This window comes from Leishmania donovani, chromosome 32 (genome assembly GCF_000227135.1).
Source record: "Leishmania donovani BPK282A1 complete genome, chromosome 32".
Classification (NCBI taxonomy): Eukaryota; Euglenozoa; class Kinetoplastea; order Trypanosomatida; family Trypanosomatidae; genus Leishmania; species Leishmania donovani.
Window position 1 is genome coordinate 1,421,948 of NC_018259.1, and position 23,975 is coordinate 1,445,922.

At 60.9% G+C, this 23,975-nt stretch overlaps 11 protein-coding genes across 11 annotated transcripts; all 11 read left to right on the plus strand.

Moving 5' to 3' along the window:
- Positions 1–901: 901 nt before the first annotated feature.
- LDBPK_323700 (hypothetical protein, conserved) lies at positions 902–1,804 on the plus strand (the record flags this gene model as incomplete). The annotated part of the gene is made up of 1 exon (XM_003863733.1): positions 902–1,804. The coding sequence occupies one exon, from the start codon at positions 902–904 to the stop codon at positions 1,802–1,804; it is 903 nt and encodes a 300-aa protein (XP_003863781.1).
- A 2,012-nt stretch (positions 1,805–3,816) lies between these two features.
- Positions 3,817–5,142, plus strand: LDBPK_323710 (hypothetical protein, unknown function; the record flags this gene model as incomplete). The annotated part of the gene is made up of 1 exon (XM_003863734.1): positions 3,817–5,142. The coding sequence occupies one exon, from the start codon at positions 3,817–3,819 to the stop codon at positions 5,140–5,142; it is 1,326 nt and encodes a 441-aa protein (XP_003863782.1).
- Positions 5,143–5,736: 594 nt separating this feature from the next.
- Positions 5,737–6,495, plus strand: LDBPK_323720 (hypothetical protein, conserved; the record flags this gene model as incomplete). The annotated part of the gene is made up of 1 exon (XM_003863735.1): positions 5,737–6,495. The coding sequence occupies one exon, from the start codon at positions 5,737–5,739 to the stop codon at positions 6,493–6,495; it is 759 nt and encodes a 252-aa protein (XP_003863783.1).
- An 831-nt stretch (positions 6,496–7,326) lies between these two features.
- LDBPK_323730 (hypothetical protein, conserved) lies at positions 7,327–9,048 on the plus strand (the record flags this gene model as incomplete). Its single annotated transcript, XM_003863736.1, has 1 exon — positions 7,327–9,048. The coding sequence occupies one exon, from the start codon at positions 7,327–7,329 to the stop codon at positions 9,046–9,048; it is 1,722 nt and encodes a 573-aa protein (XP_003863784.1).
- An 882-nt stretch (positions 9,049–9,930) lies between these two features.
- On the plus strand, positions 9,931–13,614 carry LDBPK_323740 (hypothetical protein, conserved; the record flags this gene model as incomplete). Its single annotated transcript, XM_003863737.1, has 1 exon — positions 9,931–13,614. The coding sequence occupies one exon, from the start codon at positions 9,931–9,933 to the stop codon at positions 13,612–13,614; it is 3,684 nt and encodes a 1,227-aa protein (XP_003863785.1).
- A 772-nt stretch (positions 13,615–14,386) lies between these two features.
- Positions 14,387–14,740, plus strand: LDBPK_323750 (hypothetical protein, conserved; the record flags this gene model as incomplete). Its single annotated transcript, XM_003863738.1, has 1 exon — positions 14,387–14,740. The coding sequence occupies one exon, from the start codon at positions 14,387–14,389 to the stop codon at positions 14,738–14,740; it is 354 nt and encodes a 117-aa protein (XP_003863786.1).
- An 837-nt stretch (positions 14,741–15,577) lies between these two features.
- On the plus strand, positions 15,578–16,180 carry LDBPK_323760 (hypothetical protein, conserved; the record flags this gene model as incomplete). Its single annotated transcript, XM_003863739.1, has 1 exon — positions 15,578–16,180. One exon carries the CDS (start codon positions 15,578–15,580, stop codon positions 16,178–16,180), a length of 603 nt encoding a protein of 200 aa, XP_003863787.1.
- A 784-nt stretch (positions 16,181–16,964) lies between these two features.
- Positions 16,965–17,408, plus strand: LDBPK_323770 (hypothetical protein, conserved; the record flags this gene model as incomplete). The annotated part of the gene is made up of 1 exon (XM_003863740.1): positions 16,965–17,408. The coding sequence occupies one exon, from the start codon at positions 16,965–16,967 to the stop codon at positions 17,406–17,408; it is 444 nt and encodes a 147-aa protein (XP_003863788.1).
- A 1,220-nt stretch (positions 17,409–18,628) lies between these two features.
- On the plus strand, positions 18,629–19,447 carry LDBPK_323780 (hypothetical protein, conserved; the record flags this gene model as incomplete). The annotated part of the gene is made up of 1 exon (XM_003863741.1): positions 18,629–19,447. One exon carries the CDS (start codon positions 18,629–18,631, stop codon positions 19,445–19,447), a length of 819 nt encoding a protein of 272 aa, XP_003863789.1.
- Positions 19,448–20,286: 839 nt separating this feature from the next.
- On the plus strand, positions 20,287–21,405 carry LDBPK_323790 (hypothetical protein, conserved; the record flags this gene model as incomplete). The annotated part of the gene is made up of 1 exon (XM_003863742.1): positions 20,287–21,405. One exon carries the CDS (start codon positions 20,287–20,289, stop codon positions 21,403–21,405), a length of 1,119 nt encoding a protein of 372 aa, XP_003863790.1.
- Positions 21,406–21,902: 497 nt separating this feature from the next.
- Positions 21,903–23,174, plus strand: LDBPK_323800 (hypothetical protein, conserved; the record flags this gene model as incomplete). The annotated part of the gene is made up of 1 exon (XM_003863743.1): positions 21,903–23,174. One exon carries the CDS (start codon positions 21,903–21,905, stop codon positions 23,172–23,174), a length of 1,272 nt encoding a protein of 423 aa, XP_003863791.1.
- Between the last annotated feature and the right edge of the window lie 801 nt (positions 23,175–23,975).

Consider the following 23,975-nt stretch of genomic DNA (forward strand, 5'->3'; position numbering starts at 1 on the left):
CGGCTCCGCGCTGTCGCCCGTACACAAGCACAACATATATGCGTATCGCGGTGCTCCTGAGTAGGACGCACTGTACTCCTGGCGGTGCAGCCCTCGGCGCGACTCTCGCTTCTTCCATCTCTGCCCCACCCCCCTCCCCCTCTGTCTCTCACGCCTGCAAAGGAAAGGGAAGCGCTCGCTGTGAGATGACGCATGGTAGGAGAGGAGCACGCTGGGTGCATGCTGGCGCATGAAGGGTTCATGGTGCGTGGATCTGGCCGTAAAAGTGATGGTTAGCGCGGTAGGGTTGAGCATTTTGTTGATGTACAAGTGGATGCGTTCTTGCGGTTCTGCTCTCACACTCGGAGCGGCTCAACCTCCCCCCCCCCGAACGTGTTGGCACTGCAGAAGCGGCTTTTATGGGGGTGGGGCCGAGCCAACAGGAGGGAGTTGCGCGGGCGCCTGCTCATCCACATGACGGAGCCGAATGCGCTCGTGTAGGCGCGCCGTTTACTGTGCATTCAGGGAGCTGCTTGCCCAAGTGCAAGGGGGAGGCTCACGACGAATCATGCGTCTCTCTGGCGAGCACCCCTCCCCCCCACCGGTTTCCCACACATTTGATTGCCTTCATCGAACCCGATTCCGCCGCTTTTGTTTGCCCTCTCCATTGCTGTTGCAACGGCGAACGCTTGGTCGTGGCGGCGTTGGTGGTGGGCGAGCGGCTGACGTGAAACACGCATTCAACGGACAACAGCCTGAGCTCTCTGTCTACCCATTTCCGTGCAGGTCTTCGCCGTACCTCTCCATGCTGCCTTGTCTCCTGGTGTAGCCGCGTCTTCTCACTGTATCTGGCCTCACCGCGTTTGCGTTCCTTTAGGCGATCAGGTTCCTCTTGCCCTTCTTCCACACGCACACTAGTAGCATGGGTAAGACGCACGATCATGAGCCTCCGGCGACGATGAAGCCGCTGGAGGAGCTCACCGACGCGGACACGCGCGAGATGAGGGACTTGGGCATCGGCGAAGGCATGTTTAACCGCATCCTCACCTCCTGCATGAAGTTCGCCCTCTCCGGCGGCTGGAGTGTGCGGAAGCGTGACGCCAAGTACGACATCGTATGGGAGACGAAGCCCAGCCACAACAGCAATAAACAGGCGATGCGGTTCACCGCCAAAGTGCCGAACTGCAACACAGGCTCTCTGGAGGCCATCCTCGCGGACGACGAATACCTTGAAGACGATCCGAACGTTAGCTACATGTACAAGTACGATGGACTGCTGCAGCAGAACCATGCCGAGAAGCGCATCGCCGGCAATGTCACGGTACAGAGCACGCACTACGGAGCGCCGGTGATGTTCGTGGCGCCGCGGCACATAATCTCCTACGTCACACTCGGCGCTCTTCTCACGCCGGCGCAGCAGAAGGAGCTCGGGATTCGGCCCACTGGGCTCCGCGACCAGCCGGCCGACGCAGAGCGCACGGACAACCTCATGGCGTTCACCCAGTGCTGCATCGACTACACTGGGGATGCCGTAGAGCTAAGGAAGGGCAGCGAGCGCGGCCACGTGTACAGCTACTCGTTGCTGGGGCAGGAGGAGCCGGACGGCTCCATGACGGTGACGATGACGCTGGATATGGACCCTGCTGGTAAATTGCCGGCGAAGGTGGTGGACATGAGCAGCGACGAGCAGCACAAGAAGATGCAGCGGATCGTTGAACTGCTGAAGGCAAAAGGTCCACAGCCGCACCTGTGCAGCGTCTACCAAAACACACGCGACTTCCCCTTTCGCAACCCCTCCAAAGGAGAGGTGGAGAAGAGAAGCTGAGCAGTGAAGGCGCCGTCGTTGAGGCAGGGTGAGGGGGTGCTGGGCGTGGCACGATGATGGCGCTAACACGCGCTCCTTTTTTTTTTTCGACGCAGGCCGCTGAATGACATCAATGCCCATGTGCACACACACACGCGCACGCACGCTCGCCTCGGCGCTCACTGTCTCTGAAGGCTTCTCTTGTTTCTCGCCTCTTTTTGTTCGTTTTTTTTTTTGTTCGTTGCATGTATCTTCGCGTGTGTGCGCCTGCGTTGTTTCTCTGCACGCCACTAGACCCGCGCTCGACTGAAGACAGACTTCTCTTGGCCCGCTCCCGCTCCCCTCGCGTCAGCGCTGCTGGTTTTACTATTCTGACACGTGTGCGCATCTTCTCTCTTGCCAACCCCTATCGGCTGCTGTGCCACTCGCGCTGCCGTCAGCATTCTTATGCGCTGCCCCAGCAGTGCGTCCAGCCCTTCCCCTTCATCCCACCCGACACACAAACGCCCATACTCATGTACACGGACGCTTGCGCTAGCCATACTGCAATGCGCGCGCGCGGGTGGGGCGGTACGCATATCTGCAGCACATGGTGCCACTTCTGCTGTCTTGTTTTGCTCTTCTCTTCAGTGAGCGGCTCACTTGCGTGTATGTTTGTCTGTCTGTGCCTGTGCATGTCCCTGGTGCATATCTGCAGCTGCACTTGTTAACAACTGTGGTTGTGTGCGCGTTACCGACCTGCCTTTATGTTTCTCTTCCTCCTTTGTTTTCGTGAGTGGCTCCTTGCCTTCTTTGAGTTGGAGTGTCTGCGTATAGTGGCCGACCACAGCTCCACTTCACACGTCTTTCATGCCCCGCCCACCGCCGGTGCAGGTGCCGCCCGCTACCAATCCTCTTCCCCACCCCCAGACACCCCTCTCATCACCTTCGCATCCCTCGTCTACCTGCCGACTGCTGAGCTGGGTGCCATAACTATACATGATAGCGCCCGGCCTCGTCGTGGTGGTGGCGGGGAGCTGCTGTGGGACTGCTAGGGCGACGGAGGGTCACGAGGAGGCGTGCATACCCACATCAATGGACCGCGCGGAGGCCTTTTCTTTCTGCCTTGTTTGCCCTCTCTTCAACGACATTGGGTTTCGAAGAACGTTCAAAGAGCATCCGCGCGACTGCATGGGCGGGAAAGACAAGGAAGCAGCTCACCTCCGCACCCACGCGCCTGTCTTCATGCGTTGTTTCTCTTGCGCGTTTGTGTCGGCTTCTCTCTCTGTATACTCTAGTGGCGTGCCTCGGCTATGAGGATGCCGGCGACGAACCCTCGCGCGCCCTCCCCTGTGCCCGCTCCTTGTGCCTCCTTCCGAGGCCGGCAGGTGAGTGCGCGTCCGTCCCTGCGGAGAGGGACCCCTTTCTTGTGTCGCGTCTGTCTGCTCATCTGATGCGTCGTTGTACGCTCTTCGTGGGACACCACGGTGCGACGAGATCCGGCGGGGAGTGCGATCGGGTTGTGCTCTCTGTCTCTCGTCCCAGTGGAGGCGGTGGCGTTGCGCTGCCTGCCGGTGCTACTTCCAGCGTCGATTGCCGTGGACGCGGAGGCGCTGAGGCACATCAACTTGAGGTTTGCGTAGGCGGATTGCCAGAGGCGGGGACAGGCAACGCACGCCAGCAGACAGTGTCAAGGCCTACGCCACTCTTTCTGCGAGTCTCTCTCCGTAGAACGGCGCTTGCTTGTGCAGCGGGCATGCATTCCGCAGACATACCGCTGACGTATCCGCGCGCAGCAGCGCTGATAACCATGCTCCTTCCCCGTAACCAGTTCAACGAACATGTCGCACCCCCTATCTCTCTGCTCATCTCTGACTTTCATGTGTTCATGCACGGTGCTGTGGTTGTATCTCTTCTGCGGAGGATAGACAGACGTTTGCGTGGCGACTAGGCCCAACAGGTCCACTGGCGCACTCGTGTGGGATGACAAGAGCAGTTCGCGCAGGAAAGCGTCCGCATACAAGCACACGCCAGCACAGTGAACCCTGATAGTCATGCTCTCAATAGACACTCTCCTTCAGTTTCTCGATGTGCTGCAGCGCTGCTCCACAGAAGAGGCTGACTACCGTGACCCTATGATGCTTGTTGGCGCGGAGGGTGCCACAGTGACTCAGATGAGCGAAGGGCTGCTTCGCTGGCTGCACTCCGACGTTGCCGCGAATCTTCGCCGTGAACTCCTCCTGGACGACAGTGCACGAACGACTTCCTCGAAGCGGTGCACTGCTTCCTCAAAGAAGCCGATGGTGCTCAAGAGCGGCGCTACTGTGTGTGATACAGCGCCTGCAAACACGACATCTTCAGCATCTCAACGGGGCCCTACACTCGCAGGGCCAAGAGAGGACGATTGCCTGCGCGTCCGGGCCGCTGCCTCTAGCGCAGCACTCGGGGTGCTGTCGGTGGCATTGTGGCCTCTCGTGCAGGATCCTCACACGGCAGTCAGCACAGCCGGCGGCCCTCCTGAGACCTCTGCCGTGTGCCAGATCGAGCGCGTGTGTGCCGTGCTGCTGCGCCTCGTCACATCTAACCTCGACGGCTGCCATGGTGCCCGGGCCGCTCATGAACCAGCGCCGTCCCCCTCCCTGATCTCGGTGAGTGTGGTTCGGCCGCACCTTGCGGCGTCTCTCAGGAAGTGGATGCAGTACTTCCTTCTATTCTTTATGGAGTGGTTGCATCTTCTTCGAAGCGCGATACCGAGTGCTTCAGACATCGCTACGAAGCAACGGAGAGCTGCTGCTGCCGCCTTGCATCGCCAGACAAGGAAGCCAACCGCAGAGGCAGTCAGGGATGGTGACCTACAAACACCGCAGAGAGGACAATCGACTCTGCTGCCCGATCCGTTGCGTGGCTGCCCGGCTGTCCTCGCGCGACACCCGCTGCACTACTACGCTCAAGCGCTTCAACGTGCTGCTGCCATTATCGAAAGCGGGTGTAGCACCACGCCCAAGCGCGGCAGCGAAGGTGACAATGATGATCTCTGGGCCACCTCACAGTCGTGCGCTGGACAACATAAGTGTCGCTCACCTGCTTTGCCTTGTGTGTCTGCAGGGCAGCGACGTGGCGCACCTCTCAGCCACCGGAGAGCGGTGCGTAGGCGATGTGTCGAGGCGAGTAGCAGCAGTAGCGACAGCGACGGCAGCGCTACGTGTTTTCCCACCGAATCGCCGCCCCTCTTTTGCGCATTCTTGCCGCAGCGTCGACGAAAGGCACCAGCCAAGCGACTGCCCAAGCGCCACGCGTTGAGCTGCCCTGATGCGGCGGCCGACGATGATGTGCCGCTCGTGGAGCTTGCCGAACGTCTGCGAGCGCGTACGTTGGTGTGATGGTGAGTGGTGTATGGGAGGAGAAGGGGGACGAGATGAGGTCGCCGGCTAGAGAAAGAGTGCAGCAGGAAGGCTCCCAGGCCCCCGCAGGGGGGGGGGAACTCGGCACCACTTCACATCATTCATACTTTGCCACCTACCGCTCTCCTCCCTTCTCCATCTTCTTCCATGTCCTTCCATGTCACCTTTAACCGTGGAATCGCCACGCTTGACCGGTCGCTGTGAGGCGGGAGAGGGGCCCGTCCATTTCTGCTTTACCTATCTGCTTGTCATACACTGCTGAACCACTCGCCAGACCGCGCGTCACGCCGTCGACAGCCGATGTGGCTGCTCTTGCAACGACACTCTGAACGGCGTTGTGAGTGCGCCACATATGCTAGAGAGAGACATCAGAGGGAGGAGGAGGGGCTATGCTTGGTAGTACACCTAACCTCCTCCCCCGCTCTTCCTCCTCTGTTCTACAGCGCTTCAAGTGAAAGCGGCGTCAAAGGGGCCTTGCGCGGGCAGCCTGGCGCCCACATCGTGTGCATGTAGGCCCTCGCGTCGCTTTTTTTTGTTTTCAGCTTCTCCAGAGCTCCAGCAAGTCCGAGCACAATGGTGTTTCTCCTCTCTGCTCCCTCTTCACTCCCTCTGTGTTCTCCCTGTCGTTGTCACGCTCCGATCTCTTCTGCTCCGCGCACGCGTGTGTGCGTTGGCTCCTCCTCCTTCCCCATCTTTTCCTGTGAGGTATCACAAGTACAAACGGGGGCATCGACGGTGTTCTGTGCGTGCGTGTGTGTGCTTGTCACGTGCATTCCCGAGATCGCGTACTCGATCTCGAACTGCACCACCCTCCCTCTCTTCACCACTGTTGTTTATCTGTGCTCTGCGAGGTCCCATTCGCAGGTTCGCCCTTCAGCTCTTCCCGCAGCTACCTGCGCTGTGTCGTTCCTCTTCTTACCCACTGTGCAGCACGCTCCCGCGCATATCATGTCTGCGGAGCAGATTGAAGGCGTTATTGAGCGCATCACGTACACCAAGGGCGTGCTGGGTGTGGTGGTGTGCACGTCCGAAGGGACTCCCATACGCGACAGCTTCCAAAACCTCGACAGGTCTCTGGCCCAGTCCTACGCAGCCATGGCGGCTGATTTAGCACGACAGGCGGCAATGCTGTTCACACCTGTAAAGTCTCACCGTGCTGCCTCTGAGTCCTCACCCCAAATGGGAGCGAAGAAGCAGATCACCACTACGCCACCACCACCCATTCAGGAGAGCTCCGTAGAGCTCATTCGCGTCCGCACGCTGCTGCATGAGATCATCATCCGCTGCAGCGATGACTTCCTTATCGCCGTAGTACAGGAGCCTGTTGTTTGACCGCAGCGGTAGTGGCGCGCGCTCTTTCTCTGCGCATCGCTCTCTATCTGTGTGTGTGTGTGTGTGTGTACGTCTGTCTGCATGTGGTACACGCGTGCGCGTGGCGGGTTTGTTTTTGAATGCTTGTTATATGTGGCCGGTGCTGTATGGCGGCTTGCATGCGCATGTTGGCGAGGACCAGGACGGTTCGGCGAAGCGAGAGGAGGACGAGGGGAGCCCCCCCCCCCCCCACCACACACACACACACAGGGCGGTGCGCATGTACACAAGCGTTTTGTTTCTGCATCTCTTATTCTCTTGATTGGTGGCGTCGCACAAGCTGCTCAGGCGGTGGTGCGCGTGAGATGATGCTACTGTCTTGCGCTGCGTGCGAAGGAAACACACACACACACGCACAAGAAATGCTGAGTGCAGCAGCCGCAGACTGCGATCTGGCAGCGACGCACACGCACACCACCATCACAGGAAATTGCTGTGCTGGATGCACCAGAAGGTGCCATGGCTTCTTCTGTTCGGTTTCCTGCGTGAGCGGGCACAGATGTGATAAGACTTCTACCAACCATCATCGAGGCCCGGAAGGGCAGCCCTTCCCCTACCACAAAAAAAAAAGAAGGCAGCGGAGGTGGCCGAGAGACCAGTGCTCACGTTGCTCGAGCTGTTGCTGGCGGTGTGCGTCCGCTTCTCCTGCCCTATCTTACTCTTCTTTCTTGCCGACTTCCTCGCCAAGCGAGAACACCCGCGCATTACGTAAAGACATGCACGAGCGCCAGAGGACTCAGGAGAGTCATCGTGCCGCCGTCACCGCTGCCAGTGGTCCTGCATCCTTTTTGCATGCGCACAACGCACCGCATACTCCTCGGCGCCCAGCCGCCACCGCCGCGCAGCTACGCCCTTGACCTGGAGTACGTCAAGTTCAACGGTAACTCGTATGTGCGTTCACTGGCCTTGGTGCCATTTACGCGGGCAGAGCTGCCATCGCGGCGCCCGCCCCAAGCGAGCGAGGCCCATGCCCGGGCATGCAGTCCAAATAGCAGCCGAGTGCAGTTGCCGCCCCACACGTTGACCGAACTTGGGGGTGCCCCGACGGTGTTGGAGTTGAACCCGAGGGAGGTGATGCGGTTGGCGGAGCCGCTACCGTGCGGCCACCTTCTTCTGCCAAAAATTCAAAAGGCTCTCGTGCAAGGAGCGGCCCTGGAGGAGCTGCGGGCCCCACTTGAGGCGGAGGCGCGCGGCGCCATGGCGTCTTTTCTCGGTCCTCGCCGAGCTCTGCGGAAAGAGGGGAAGAAGGCGACGAGAGAGGAAAACGATCTTTGGGCGCTTGCGGCGCTCCGCCACGGCGAGTCGTCAGGAGGTGAAACCGACGCCGCGGCAGATTTCGTGGACGAGGCGAACGCCTTTCCAGTTTTGGAGAGAGAAAGTGCGTCTTCATTGCCGGCAGCCGACCCCACCACAGTGGCTCAGACACTGGTAGTGAGGGAGTTGCAGATACGACTGAGCACCGTGCAGTTCTTCAAGGGGCTGGACCCGTTCGGGATCCCGAACATCCACCGGTTCAACCGCGAGGCACTCGAGTTGCTCTATGCTGCGCCGGTGGAGTCACCGGACTTTGCCGCGGCGTCGCAGCATATTGGCGGCTTGCGTGCCTACAGCAAAGGCAGGCAAGGCTACAAGTCGCTCGCGTACCTCTCTCGCCACCACCCACAGCTCCTGCAGGCCCTCCTACGCCGCAGCTTTGAGAGGCCTTCTGCGTGGTACAGCTGGCTCGCTGACTGCGCGTCGTCTGTCGAGGCAAACTTGATTGAGGTGCGCAACGCACACCGCGACGGCACTCACGCCAGTGCGTGGCGTGACGTTGCCCGCTCAACTGGCGGCGCAGCGGTCGACGCCGATCGCGTTCAGGCAGCGTCTGCCCTGGTGCTGGCGTCCTCGTCTCTTAACTTCCAGGAGAGCCTTACGATGCAAGATCTGGCCAAGCAGATCAATCTGCTGTGGCGCGGTCTCGTGCATGCGCCTGAAAGCCCCTACAGCGGAGGCGAGGGCGCGTCGCTGTGCTCTCGTGCGAAGGTGTACGTTTACGGCAGCAGCGACGCCTCCGTCCTTCACCGCACGCTGGGACTGGCGTTCACTGGGACACCCCTACCGTGCCATCTCTCAGAGCGAGGTCGCCGGGCAGGCTCTCGCTATGCCGGGTCGAAGCAGCTACCTGATGTGGCTGCTGCTGCCCACGCCGCTGCGTTGAGCTCTGCGCACCGGACACCACCCCGGCCGCTTCGGCTGCTGAGCTCGCCCCTGGAGGCGGTGATAGTGGATGCCACCCGACACCCTCTCTTCACGGCGGCCGGCTTCGCCCCTTCGCCCAAGCAGCCGCCATCGCTGATGACGGCACTGGAGAAAGCTGCAAACAGTGACGCGACGGCAGCGGAGCTTTTGTCGGCGCCGCAGTGGCACGATCCGCTGTGGGATGCCCAGGCGCTTGCGTGCGTCTGTGCCTGTGCTGGCATGGCGCGCACTCCTGACGAAGGGGAAAAGGGTAGGAAAGCGCAGCACACGTGAGACACTGTGCACTGTGCACTGTGCGTGTGTGTGCGTGCGTGACTGCGTCTCCACGGACTGCGGACGCCTAAGCCCCGACCCCCCTCCGCTGAGAAAAGCACTGCAAGCTCAGCGAGATAGACAGCGCGCCAAGCAGCAAAGGGGGAGGGGGGAGAGCATTACACCCACACTTGGCAGGCGGGCAAGCGGCATGGTGTGATGTATCAGATTCCTGAAGGCCTTGCAGCTCTGTTCAGGGACGGTTGAACAAGAGAGACCGCAGCATTCACCTTCAACGTGCCCCCTCCTCTACTGCCGCTGCGGCAGCGCTGTCTCCGCCCAGCCAGTTCACCCGAGTCCATCGACGGTAGCACCGACCACTCACCTTGAGAGTCCTTTTCGCCTTCTTTTTTTTCGAGGACACTGGCCCGCTTTCACGTCTCTCCGTTGCCCCAGCCCACGGAGCAGAGCTGTTCGCTTGTGCAGTCTTGAGTGGCGAGTTGCCCCTCCAGGCAAGACGGAGAGGCGTCTTTGAGCTTCCTCATTCCTGTGCTTACAGAGAACGCTCGCGAGAGAAGCGAGGCACATGCTGGCACCGGCTTCTGCCTGCCTGCCTGCCTGCTGCTGCTGCTGCTGTTGCTCTCGCCCCAATGCACTTCAGCCCGTTGACTGCCTTGCATCTTGTTGGCCGATCACGGCACACCGACTCTTCCTCTCTGCCTCTTCGCTTCTTTTCGCTTTCTCTGCACGCCTGTGCGGGACTGCCATGCGCCAACCCGCAGCGAAGCGGGAAGGGGGCCGTGCCATCCACGTCGCCACACATACACGCGCGAACGCGCAATCAGGAATACCCCCTCCCCCCACACGTGCCGCGTGTGCGGTCACCGATATCACGCACAGGCCATGCTGACCCTCACTCGTCGAGTGGCCGGCCACCACGCCAAGCAGCGCCTGCCGCGCAGTCTGCGAGGGCTGCCCACCCCTAGCATACGGCGTGAATGGGGCAACATGAAGAACCTGTCGAGTGAGGAGAAGAGGGAGCTGCTGCGCGGTGCATGGCGAGAGGCGACCCCTGTTCAACTGGTGCCGGACCCGAGCAGTCGAGATAGCGGCGCTACATCGGAGCCCATCACATTCGCTACAGACGAGGCGGCAGACCGCTATCTGGCCGAAGAGGAGGAGGATGAGGTGGCGGAGATGCACGAGTCCACGCTGGCCCTGGCGCGGCGCTTCTTTGTGGAGCTGGCAGGGGCAGCGGATGAGGAAGTGGATGGGACGCAGATGCCACCGGCCCCCCAGTCGGACGAGGAGCGCCGTCGCGAAATGCGTGACGTGCAGCGCGAGTTCTTTGGTGACTTCTACGTGGAGCAGGGCATCATTGACGAGTCAGAACGATACGCGTTTGTGGACACCATGCTACGGCCTTCACGGCCTCTCTTCCTGGTGAACAGTGTCCTGCCATTGACGCGGCTCACGGTGCGGGATCAGCTCGAGGTGCACAGCACAGCCTCCACGGGCCTCGACAGCGGCATCGGGAGCAGCGGCTCGGCGGGTGTGGCAGGCGCGCCTTACGCGTTACCCGTCTTCGCGCCGACGCCCTTCGACCCGTGCCTGTACGCCGTGCCCCTTCCGCCCACCCAGGCGTTTGGCGCACCGCTCCATGTCTGCTTCTCCGCCGCAACGTCGCGATTGCAGTCACGGGTGCCTCACACCGATGCTGCTACTCCAGTCATTCGTGGTGATTGTGCATCGTCCGTGCTTATTCCGAAAGAAGCACCCAGCGCCACCGGTGATCAAGCAGCGTCGCCCTCCGCTGCTGCATCAGTTGACCTCATCGCCGACGCCGATGCGCTTGGTGCGATGATGCTGGACGCGCCGCCGTACGTGGGGGCAGACTCTTCTCAATCGCCAGCCGCAGGCCGGTCTGTGTCTCTGACGAATGCCCCAAGAGAGCCAGCAGCGGCAGCAGCGAGCGACAGAACAGCTGCATCTGCGCTTGCCGTGGCGGCTCCAGCTCCGAGCCTTCCAACGCAGCCGCCAAGCCTCGCTCATATGTACTGGCTGCAGCGCCAGGTGGCCAGCAATACTGTCCTCCACGTGGACGACATATCGCTTGTGGTGTCGCTGCTGAGTGTGCGGCTTGCAGCTGTCGCTGTGTCCAGCGAGGATAGCGCGCCACAACCCTACGAAGTCGTGCTCTGCCAAGCGAGTGACCGAGACGAGACGGCCTGCACGTACCACACGGAAATCGTGCATTATCTCTTTCGAGCTGCGCAGGCGGAATCCAGCGACCCAGCCGCGGCGGACCGCTTGGCGCGTGTGGTGATCGTCGTCGAGGATGCATCTTTCACAGGCCGCACCGCGGCGCATCGACACCAGGTGAAAGGTGGGGAGCACAAAGGCTTGAGGTCACAACATCGTCAGACCAATGTGGCGTCACTTCCGTGTGACGAGTCCGCTGTGGCGGTGACGGACCGGTACCCGAACGTGGTGTATCTCCAACCTCGTTCGCCAAACCGGAGGGGGCGGCCACTTACGCCTCCGCGTTGCAGCTTGACGGACGGCAGCTCAGAAGCGGCGGTTTCGAGCCTTCTCAGCAGAGTGGTGCTGTGCGTTCCCGCAACATCGCAGGACGGTGTTCGCCCCCGTGGCTGGCTCGCCGGTGGCAACGAAGAGGCCGCCGACGAAGACTCCGATCTCGCGCCGTTGGGAGGGCACACACCGTCGTCGTATCGCCGCGGTGCTTACAGCTTCGTGTCAAGGGCGCCGCCGAACACCTTCGTGGAACGCTGCCAGAGGGCGAGCGCCAACTTCTCCAAGTTGCAGAAGCAGCTCTACGCGGCCATACATGCTGTGAGGGCGGACAGCTGTGGTTGGGTCATCTACGCCACTCAGAGCGCCAACGTAATCGAGAACGAGGCAGTTGTGTGCGCTGTTTTGCAGCGCATTCGCATGGAGGGTGGCGGGTTGCAGCTGCGGCTACCGCAACAGTCGTGCACGGCGGAGAGGGGGGCGGCCGACGACGGTGCGGCGGCTGCAGGGCATGTGAGGCGACCGTTGGGCGTGGAGTGCGTCCCGCTAGATTCACCTGCCATGGAAGCGTGCATGGCATCCCCAGAGGCCACCTCCTTGCTGCGATTGCTCTGCAGCGAGGGTCGGCCGGGCCTCAGCACATGGGCTGCTATCGAAGACGGATCTGCGGGGCAAGAGGCGGAGCAGTACAGCCCGGAGCTGCGCGATTCCGTTGCCCAGGCGGCGTGGCGAACTGACCCGATGCGGACGGGCAGTGACGGCGGCTTTGTGGTGTGCCTGCGCGTAACGTCAGCAGCTCAGCTTCGGGAGCATGAACATGGGCGAAGCGGCGGAGCGGCTGCAAGTGTGCCGCCCCTGCCGTGCTTTTGGTGGACACATCCGGACAGCCACGTCGTCTCGGCACTGACACCGGCCACCTTCCAGTTTGTGCAGAACATGGAGCGAGCCGATGTCGCGGGGCGAGGGCGCTCGTCGAAGGCAGTCTCGAAGATTCTTCACGCGGGAGTGCCAGTAGGGTGCGCCCACCGGCTGCCCGCTGCGCCCGCCTCTGACTCTAGCCTCGGCGCTGCTGAGCCAGCACTACCAGCAGACTGCGGCATCAGTAGCGCGACGTGCCACGTGGATGTCCTGGGCGCCCTGCGCCGATTGCTGCCGCACTTGACCCTTTCCGCTAAGGCCCTTTGTGAGCTGCTGCTGCTCAAGCATGTCCAGTCTCACGTGCTGCGCAGGCAACTGCGCCTGCTCCAGAAGCAGTCAATGGTTCAGCAGCGGCGGCAGCTCGGCGTTGAGGATTCGGCCACTGACACGGCGGCCGAGACGCGCAACTTTCTCACGGCAGTGGAGAAAGCAGCTGAGAACCATCTTCTGCTCTCCGCCCCATCCTCCGCGAAGCTGTCTGGCCGGTTCTACGTGTGGGTGGGCGCAGCTGCCGAGTCGCTCCTGCCGTCGTCCGGGATCAAGGCCACTGCTCAGGCAACGGGGAGCGCGGAGGCGCCGCCTGCTACTGCCGGCACTGCTCTTCACCCCGCTGTCTTGGCCGAGTTGGAGGCGGCTGGCGTTGTGGCGGAGGTCGAGTACCGGCGCCACCCCACTCTCCGTGACCCTGCCTCGTCTGTCATCGACTTTACCGTGCGCCTCGATGTGCCCCCAGATATGCCAGAGCGATCCAAGCATCTTGCAGCGCTGGAGGAGTGGCGAGTGGCGCTGCGGGACGCACTGCTGTACGTGCTTCGGCGCACCTGCAAGGACAGTGGCTCTGCTCGACTCTGGGCGAGCCCGTCCGTAGATAGCGCCAGCGTGTCCGCATCGCGGGTGGATGCCGATGGCGGTAGCGGTGCCGTGAGTGCGCCACGCACGGACGAGGTGCTCGAGCTTACAGAGAACGAATACGAGACTGTGCACACGGCACAGCATGTGCCGACTGGCGGAGTGGCGCACCCTCACGCCCTCTGGGTTCGCCCTACCTTGCCCGGCATGGAGGCAGAGGACAGGAGGGCGGACTGGCTGCACGACACGAACTACCAGAAGTGGCGCCGACGTCGAGCGCAGCGGTGAACTTGACGTCAGAGTCTCTCGGACTGCCATGGGCGTATGCGCGCTCATAAAGGGGTGCGCAGCCACCCTTAATCTCCTGCGTCTCCTTCCACTGCCATGTGTTTCGCTCAGCCACACACACACACACACACACACACACCACCTCTCTTTAACGGCACAGAATTGCCTGGCACAGGCGCGCGCTCCTATGTCGCTAAAGCCGTGCGAGTGCGTACGTTCGCGGACCCGGCGGGGAGGTATAGGGGGCTCTGCTGGGGGCCGCGCCAAACTTGACTGAGCCTTTAAGGCTGGTATGTACCTCCTCGGATGCTAGCCCCTCCCTCTCCACCGACAACGGTTTCTTTCTATATTAGGAATTCGGATCTGTGTGCCGGTTATGCGCTCTCCCTGCAGGAGCTTTCTGCGCTCTTTGCAGCGCTATCCACTCCGATGCATTCCGCGCCTATGCGCGCACACACCCGTCTCCACAGCCATATGAAGGTACACAGTGGCGCGGGAGGTACTCCTCTTATCTCCTCTCCTCCCTCTCTCCGTGGGGCTTTTCATTTTGCTCTCTCGCACGCCTGCTCTTGACGAATCCACTGCTACGGTTGCTCATTTTGCGGCACCTGCGGTGTTGAGCAGCCGCGCACACGCAGACGCACACGCACTTAGACACACACACACACACACACCCACACACGCGCGCAGAGGAGAGAACACGCTTCACGCACATTCTAGTTCTCTTATCTCCCCACACCACGCTCAGTGATTAAGTAGATTAGCGCGTGCCATGCCGACGATCTCTGTACAGTCGGCTTCTGATTTTGCGCCGTCGGTGGGTGCAGAGGACACGACGCAGCAGCTCCTGTCCGGGTTCCAGTTCTTCTTGTTGTGCCTGATAGTGATAGCATCGTACTACGTGTCCTTGTGGATCTCTGCCCATGCGGTGGGAGAATCGACGGCATCGCTGAGTGCCCCCATCATCGCAGCTTCGAGCCTGTTTGCCGACGTTGGCAACACGATCCTAAAGAAGATCAACCGCCGTCGCCACCGCACGCAAGTCGGCGCCGTCTTCTACGAGGAGGAGGCCGATGACGCCAACAATATTTTCTCTGTAAACCAGCCTGGCACAGGCGTGCAGTAGGGCGCACCATGCGGACCTGGTGCAGCATACGCGGCTGCCTTTTTCTTCCCCTCTTCCGTTTTGTCTTCCACGTGGTAGGGGCAGATCTTCAGCGTTGGCGACTCGACCCCCCGGTGCACGCGTGTGCACAGGTATACCCCCACGTGGCTATGTCTGAGGTGTGGGCTGCCTCCTCTGCTGCCTGCGGACTCTTTTACTGCCACTCACGCTTCTCTCACTTCTTGCTCGTTGTCTCGCATTATTTGTTTTGTCTTGCTGTTCTTCTCGACTTGTTTCCGCTTCTTTTCCTCCCTCTGCGCACGCGCAGCGCGCGTGCGCATCTATGACCCTCCCCCTTTTTCTCCCCCTCTCTGTTGCACGCGTGCCCAAGTGTGTGCTGCGCGCGTTCTGATGCTTCATCCAGGTGCTTTCAGGCTCTCGTTGGTTTCTTTGCCGGCGTAAACGCACGCGGCGCCGCCTTTTTGTGGCTTGTGCGGAGTCCCCTGATGGAGGGAGGGGAGAGAAAACCGAAAGCGAACCTCGCGCTGTGACGCATGCCGGATGGAGCCTCCGCGCGCTCTGCCGCTGCAAATGACTTCACGGGTGCGCTCCGGCACTTCTCCGGGAGGCGAAAGCTGCGCTGTTCTTCTCCAGAGAATGCAATGGCCCGCAGGAGTTGGGATTACTGTGCCTATCGACACGCGCTTACACGCAAATGCATACTGCCTCATCGTCTCTCCCGCCGTGTCTGCTGTCTCTCTCACTCATGCCGCCTTCCCATTACCACAACTAAAGATCCAGAGAATCAGCGACGACTAGCGGCCCCCCTCTTATCCTCTGAGCGGGTACAGACGTCAGATGAGCGTACCTTCGCTGCATCGAAGCGACCGCAGCGGCGATCCTACTCGGGACCGCGCCCACTATGTGAGGGCGCAGCGGCAGCACCTTGTGCGCGAGACACGAATGCTACAGATGGCGCTGGAGGAGCTGCAGGAGGAAGCGGAGCGGGCAAACAGCGAAGAAGCGTTGGTGCGCCGTGCAATAGACACGACGCATCGCGAGCTGCTGCGGTGCCTTCTTCATCTTGCCTTAACTGAGCAGGATTCAACGAGAGGCACAGTGGCGGCATCCGGCGCACAAGCGCAGTACGACGCAACAAGCGCCATCATCTGTGAGGTATTGCGGAGGTATAAGCGCGATCAAGACGCATTCACGCAGGAGGCCAAGCAGCGCTTGGAGAGTATCAGAGAAGAAGCGCGACAGGCGTGCGTGAACGTCGGCGACACCCTCGCCGTGCCACAAGGTGAGCATGCTCACAGCAGTGGTGTCGGCACCATTGTAGAAGCAACTGAACTCGACTCCCCTCGCAGTGCCTTGGAGGCGCTGCGCGAGATGAAGGCCGAGGTGGACGAGGAGACGGAGGCCACGCTGCTGAGCATCGGCCGCACGCTGTTTTGCTGACTCCCGCGTTGTCCGTCTTCTTTCAATTTGCCTCTGATATACTCTCCCCTTCCACTTCCCCCACTAAGAGGACGGCGGCACACCCGAAGTGACGGGTGGGGGGGGTGTGCAGGGAGGCCGTTGCTCCTGCTAGGAAGGGGGTCCGGTGAATGGACTGCACACGCACTCACACATGCGAGGCCCGAGGCGACGCGGCCTGTCTGTCTGCTCCCTCCTTACGCGATCACTGTTGTTTTCCTGGATCCTTTCCCTATAAAAAAAAACAATGGAGAATGAAATGAGGTATGCTGCTACTGCCCAAACGCATGAGCGCGCCTGCGCGACAAACTGCGCTGTGCGACAAACTGCGCTGTGCTGCTGTCCTCGTCGCCCTTCTTTTCGTCGCCGACGAGATGCATTTTTTCCCTCTCTGCCATGGACGCAGACGGGAGTGCATATCTACTCCCGCCCGCCCGCCTCTTCTCCCCCCTTCGCTTCTCTGGTCACGGCACACAATGGGGCTTTCGTTTGCACGCACGATGCACCCATCACCTCTCCACATGGTCTTGCACGCGTCTCACTCTCATCTCTCGCTCTCCCCCACCACTATTACGACGACTGCTGCACCCACTGTCGCGGCGAAGGTGCATGGGTGCTTGTTAGGTAGATAAAATTACGTAGCGGCTCTCCTTTCATTTTGCTTTCGTACTCCCCTTGCATATTCGCGCTTCCGCCCAGCAGACCCCCCTCCCCCAAACAAAAAAAAACACGCACGCACGCCCGCACATACACGAAGAACGCACAAATGGCGCCACCGAAGGCCTCTCTTCCCGCCCGCATCTTCGCGGGTGACTTCATGGGCATCAACTGGAACCGTGTCAGCTGGATGGCCCCGTACAACAACTTCTACCCCATCACAATGTGCGGCGGCTGGGGTGGTCGTATGTGGTCCAGTTTTATCCAGTACGGTCGCTTCGACAACCGTGCCGGCCTCATCATGGTGCGCAACCTGATCATGGGCATCCCGACCGCTCTCATGGCTCTGCTGATGCTCGGCAATATGGACTGGTACCAGTGCATGCAGTGCGCCTTCTACCTTCCCGGGATCGCGATGCCGCAGTGGGCGCAGAACGAGTACGCGAAGGAGATGGAGTGGGCCAGCTGGAACAAGCCGGGCGCCATGGCGAAACACCACTATGCCGGCACTGTGTCGATCCCCGGCACAGAGAAGTACATCACGGAGATGTAGAAGGCTGGCCGGCCGTGCGCCAGACAAGGGAGGACTGGCGCACGGCTGAGCTCGTGCCTGCCTTCGTCTACTCCTTTTGTGGTCACGTTGTCTTTCCCACGCTTATCGCGTGGCAGCATGCGCTGAAGTGGGTGCGTGTGAGTGCATGCCAGTTCGCATTGCGGCAGCTCAGCTTGGGTCGCTGTACGGACGGGCCGCGGGTGGACAGATGCTGCCGTCGCTGCGGTCGACAGCAACCCAGTTGGCTTTGGTCTTGCTGCAGTGGCACGTGCGGAGGATTGCGCGAGACGGGGCGCGAAAGCTGCACGGCATGAGGGGAGTGGCAGTGCACAGAGTGGTGTCTCTCTCACACTTCAATGTGCTTCCAATGTGTTGTCTCGATGATTGCTCTCTGCGTAGTCTATGTTCGTTTCTGTTTTGCTTCCTGTGTTTCGTGAGACACGCACTGGCTCTGCCTCACTGTCGGACACACGCACTCTCTCTCTCGAGAGAGAGAGAGTGCGTGTGTGTACCTGTGCATGTGTGTGATGAGGCGAAATGCCGTGCATGAGTGTGCCCCGCGCACGGTTTAGGTAGGATTTGATTTAAAGCTTTAGCCAAGAGGGGCTTCCACCGTCGACCCCACCTTCTAAACGAGCGACCCAAAAGTAAAAACGCATGTTATTAGGCGCACCCAAGCACGCACAAACGGAGAAGGTGAAGCGTGGATGTGACGGCGACGGTGCCGAAAGCGGCTTGCCCATCGCCAGCGCACAGACGCGTCCTCGTTCGCGTGTCTTTGTGGTGCGTCGCGGCGAGTCTCAGTGGTGGTACTCTGTAATCTACGTGGCAAGATGCCGCTCCGTAACTGGATAAGAGAGCGTAGGGTGGCGCAAACGTTGCGCTTGCACCCAAGCGCGTGCAGCAGGGGAGTGCGCAGATGGCTTTGCTGTGCCTTGATGCCCCTTCTCATCCTACTTGCAATCTTCTTTCTTCCACGGCTCTTGCGTGCGGCCTCTTTGGCCACCTTTTCTCTCCGCGCCACAAGCGCCCGTGGTCAGAGGCGGCGCTGGCGTCGCATCAGCCGCGAATCCCGAGCGAGAAGCAGCTAGTCTCTCGTTTTGGCCGGCTCATACTCTGAGTTACATCTCCCCCTTCCCTTTCCCCCACGAAAAAAGCGCCGGAACAGTGGAGCTGCCAGCATCATGCCGACGCTTTTCGAGGCGAAGGCCGAGAAGCTGATGCTCGCTTCTCAAGAGGAGTGCCGCTTGCTGGCAGCGCAGTTGGAAAAAAGTCGTGCAGCACGAGCTGCGTTCACTTGCGGGTCGCAGGGCAGGACTCGTGCGGCACCAGCGACTGCACCCGCGGCGGCCACATCTCCACCGAGCCCCCAGAGAGTGTACAGCGCCGCCACTGTGACGGTTACCGTGAAAGGTCCCTCCATAGGCTCCTCCACCTCCACTTCACCCGATCGAGCCGGGAGCCCGTCGGCAGCGCCCCCGTCGACCTCCCCCGCGCGCGTTGTCATCCCCACTGCCGCCACGCATAAGGAAGGCACGCTGCTTCACTTGGTGCGGGGCAGTGGCCTGTTCGGCGGCGGCAGTCGCTCCTTCGTGCCTCACTACATTGTTGTGTCCGGTAGCGCTGGGATCTCGTGGTACGCGTCCGAAGCGGAGTACCGCCAGAACCCCTCTCGGCCACTCGGGCACGCCGACTTCTGGATCGAGACGTTCAACAGCCGAGGCAGCCGCTTTAAGAAGGCTGCTGTGTGCTGGCCGCTCATCTTGCCTGACGATTGCCCAGAGGCGAAGGACGCGAACAAGACGTACTTCGCTGTAGACTACTACACGCCCAACGAGGCGCGGGAGCAAGTTGTGCTGGCGGCGTCGTCGCCGGCAGAACGCGACGAGTGGGTGCAGGTTCTCACCAAGTATATTGACCTCTATTTGGCCCCTCGTGCCGAGTCGGAGGAACTGCAGCACATCCCGCGCGGCGCAGCAGTCCCGCTGCACCGGTCAGGGGTCATCGAAGGCGAAGCTCCAGGCGGTAACATTCTCTGAGATAACACGCAGCGTGTTTGCGAGAGTGTGCGTGCGTTTGTGTGTTTCAGTGACGCGAGACGTGCCGTGCGATGTGCAAGCGTGGCCGCTGTTTCCCAGAAGGCCAATCGCGGCAAGGGGCAGCCAGTTGGCCGCCCTCACCCCATGCATGGTAGCCGCTGTGGAAGCAAGAGCAAGGTAAAGAGGGCAGATGACGGAGCTGCGCGCGTGTTGTTGTTCTGCTTATTATTTTTGCCGTCCTTCTCGACGTCCGCGTATCGACAGATCGAGTGGTGACACGGTGTCTCGCTTTTACCCCTCCCCTCTTGCACCTCTCTCTGTCTCTCTCCTTTACCTTGCGGTGGCTGTGCTCGCTCTAAGGCACGTGATGGACACGTGGAGGTGTGCCCGCCCCCCGGTTTGCGTGATTGTCAAGTGCGCGCGAAGTGTGCTGAGCGTTTTTTTTTTTGCTTTTCTTTCACCCACAGCGCAGCGCGCCGGCTAAGACTGCAGGACCACCGTCCAGCTGTGGCTCCCACGTCTGTCCTCTGTGCGCTGCTGCACACATACGTACCTGGAGAGAGACGGCGCCATCCGATTGCCGCCGCGCATCTCGCCTCTCATCCTTCCCCCCTCCCCGTGGTGGACCACATATACATAGAATCATGACAACCCTACCGGTGCTTCACTTGAAAGCAACCAGCCTGCAGAATGTGACTATCGCCGCGGACCTGAGTGACACCACAGCGACCCTCTACACGTTCCTCCGCTCGACCCCCAGCGCCGCCGAAACTGAACTGGCCCTCCAGCCCTTTCTCGAATCCCTCCACGCGGCTCCGTCGTCCGGCAGGGCTGCTCTCATGCGGCGACCAAATCATCGCCTTGTACAGCTTCTGGAGTCGGTGGCCGTTGATGGCGTCTTTCGTTGCACACCGCATGTCCTTCCTGCGCTGGCGCGTCACTCAGATCGGTGGCTGCACCGGTTGGGGTACCCCTCGATGGACGGTGAGGCGGCTGATTCTACGGCAGCGGTGGACTCTGCGGCACATGCAGCGAGTGGGTCGCGGCGATCGGCGTCACCTCCGACGGCTGCACCGTTCTCATTCATGCGCGTGCGCGCGACGGACATGCACCAGTACGTCGATCCGTACTCAGCCTATGAGGCTGATTACGTTGGGAGGCAGGAAGCGGCTCACTCGGCTCATGTTGATGCCTTTGCCAGCGGCGAAGCGCATTTGCCTAAGAACGGGTCTGCAGCAGAGTCGAGTGGCCTGCAGCACAGGGACACTGCGCAGCCTCATGAAGAGGCATCGTCTGTGTCGGCTGAGGTGTCTGCGCTCACTGTTCCTGGAGACGAGCCGCAGCGGAGCGAGCTAGCGCCGTCTGCGTCGCACGCAGCGACTCCAGCGCCAAAAGCGGCCCTCACCTCCGCCCCGGCGATTCACCCGGTGCTCCACCTCATCGCAAACCAAGTTGTGCAGCAGCAGGAGGAAGGGGAGAAGACGGGCCGCGGGAGCGCGGAGGAGCGTGCGCACCCGTCCTCGTCACACGCAGTTCTTGACGAAAAGCTGCAACGTCTCATGGCGCAGCTAAACGAGGCAGAAACACAGCTTACCGACGCCATGGCAGAGAAGGAGGCGGCAGAGCAGGTGTGGTTGCCGTACTACAGCCGCCTCAAGACGAGCAGGATGTACGTCAACGAGCTCAAGAGTCGTTTACAGAGCGCCGCCTCCCTCTATCTGCTTCAGCGATACGAGCGCGAGACGCTTCAGCAGGCTCACGTCGGCGTCGCGATGGAGTCCATGAGCCTGCAGCTGGTGCTGCGCGATGTGCGCGCACGACTGGAAGATGAGCAGCGCAGTTCGCTCACAGACGACCACCAGCAGGCGACGGAGAGCGATATGCTGGCTCAGCAGTTGAGCGCTGTTCTGGCAGTGCCTGCGGCTGCGAGCCAGCGCAACGCGGCATGCCATCGTTGAAACTAAGCAGCTCATCTCGCATACACATAGACGATCACAATGGCGGAGTTTGATCATGTCCGCCAGTCCCGATTCACGTCAGCGGCCTCACCAGCACAGCGGCAGCAACATATGCACACCAAGAGTTTTAACATAGCTCTCTGTCAGGGCATAGTCGTCGCTGCGACTGACGGAGATGGCTGACAACCCCCCTCCCGCTCAACGCATCAGACTTCTCGGGCGTTTTGTGCATCCACTCTAGTGATTTACAGCGGCTACTGGTCGGGACCACATGCCCTCTTTGGACTTTGCTGCACATCTTCTCCCCAGTTCAACGTCCTGCGTTCGCAGCTCTGCGCCCTCTTCTCCTCTTTTTGCTTTCGTGTGTGCCGCTGCTGAGCTGCGACAACGCAGACGGCTGCACACACACACACACACACACACACACACACACACGCACATGCACACACAGCGGTCACCACCCCCATCTTCTTACCCCACATGCGAGCGCTGTAGTAATGCCGACATTTTGGAAAGAGCAGGCGCATGTGCGCCGACTCTACAGCGCCCCAGACAGCACTAGCGAGCTCATTGCCACCTGCGACAAGGCCTACGTGCCTTCCTTGGCCTACGCAGCTTCGACCAACTCCGCTGTGGTGGTTGCAGAGGACGACGCGACGGCGCCACGAGTGCAGCTTCCTTTCCCAGCCATTGACCTTGCGTGGTGCCCCTTCAAGAAGGGCACCGAAAATGCGGCCTACGCGACGGCGTGCCACAGCCAGCCCATACAGATATGGGACCTCGAGGACGCCGAGCTGCGCGCCTCGTACACGGCGACGAACGACAGCGACTACCACGTCCACGCGCACGCACTGTGTTGGTTCAAGGCGCCGACGCACCAGCACTGGATCGCTGGTGGCTACGGCGGCTTCGAGGATGTCACTCAGGTGCGCGTGTTCGACATCATGGCTGAGGGCAGCCAGCCCATCTGGTCGTACAGCGACAAGCGCGGCAAAGGGATGGTGTCCGCTATGCATGACTGCCAGTGGCAGGGCACAGTCTCGCTACTGGCGGTGGGGAGCTACGATGCGCCGTCGGTGCACCTCATCGACTGCCGGAAGCGGTGCCCGGTGGCGGAGTTGCATGGGCTTAAGCGGGGCGTGCAGGTGATACGAAGCGGCATCGACGGCTCCGACCCATACTGCATCTACGCCGGGGGGAGTCAAGGAGATAGCCGCATCGCGTGCTGGGATGTGCGCAAGCCACGCGCGCCGCTCTTCACACTATCCAGGCCCGTCCACACGAACCAAGTCTTCCAGTTCGACCTGCTGCATGTGCACGCCGCCGCTGCCTCCGATGACAGCGCTTCTGGTTGCTCGCGTGGTCTTGTGTCGACCTGCTCTGCAGGCGGGGTGCTGTTATACCGATGGCGTCCAGGAGATATACCCTCTGACGGCACAGAGGAGCACATTGGCGCCTCTGTGGGCCCGACTAGTGGCTTGGCAGTGGTGGGGCCCGACACGGTCGTGGTGAGCACCGGCAGCCGCACGTACGACGTATGCCCCGAAGCGCCCAAGGAGAGGGCCCGCACCCTTGCTCTACCATTGCCGTGCCGTGACAACGATCACGGCGATGAAACGCTGCAACCACACTTTCCGGTTCATAGGCGCCAACGATCGCCGATGCAGGACGGGTCAGATGAGGAGTCAAGCTCGGAAAAGTTAGAGCTTCTCACTACCACTGAGGCAACGAATATTGCGGTTCTCTCGCTTACGCAGCGACATACGTGAAGCCTCGAAATACATCTGTCATTCTCAACGCTACACGTCTCAGTACATCACTCTTAAACCTTGCACAGCATTGGTTCTCGATTACGGAAGCTCGGGGGTAGGCGCAGCTGACGTCTAGTGCAACCCCACCCACTCTCCGCCGGATACTCAGGCACATGCACCCCCCTTTCCCTCCCCCGACACACACAAACTTCATGCCGTGTGCCAAAGAAATTCGCACACAAAGAATCAGGTGTCGAAGCGGTGGAGCAAGAGAGTGCACACTGCAGCGTCAGGAGCCTCGCGCATTGGCTGCTGTGGCCATCCACTGGGACCGTGAGCGCGAGCCGCATCGAAGGAAGACAAAAAGGAGACGTCCATCCTTTCCTGGCACCAACATCTCTCTGCAACCACATTCCGTCTTTTCATATGCTTCAAGCACAATAAGTGCTTCAAGAGAAAGAGCATCGTTTGCTTACGTGAGATGCTTGTGTTCTCCCACCCAACCACTACTGCTCCTCTCTGTCCCTTTATGCATCCTTCGGCGCCCTCGTTGCGCGTACAAGACCCCCTCCCCCCTTCCCACGCCCTCCACCCTCCACCACACGCACGCGCATCGACAAGGTATTCCACGCCTACTTCCTCTTCTCTCCATCATTCCGCGTCTTCCCCCCTCCCCCCCGCACAGTGGCATTTGGCGGTAACCCCTCTCCCTGACCTCCCTTCTCGTTTTTTCATCGCCATTCACCCGCGTCGTTGCTTCTCACCCTGCATCCTCGTCGACGCGTCGCGCAGAACCGTTCGCGTAGCGTGCCTCACTCC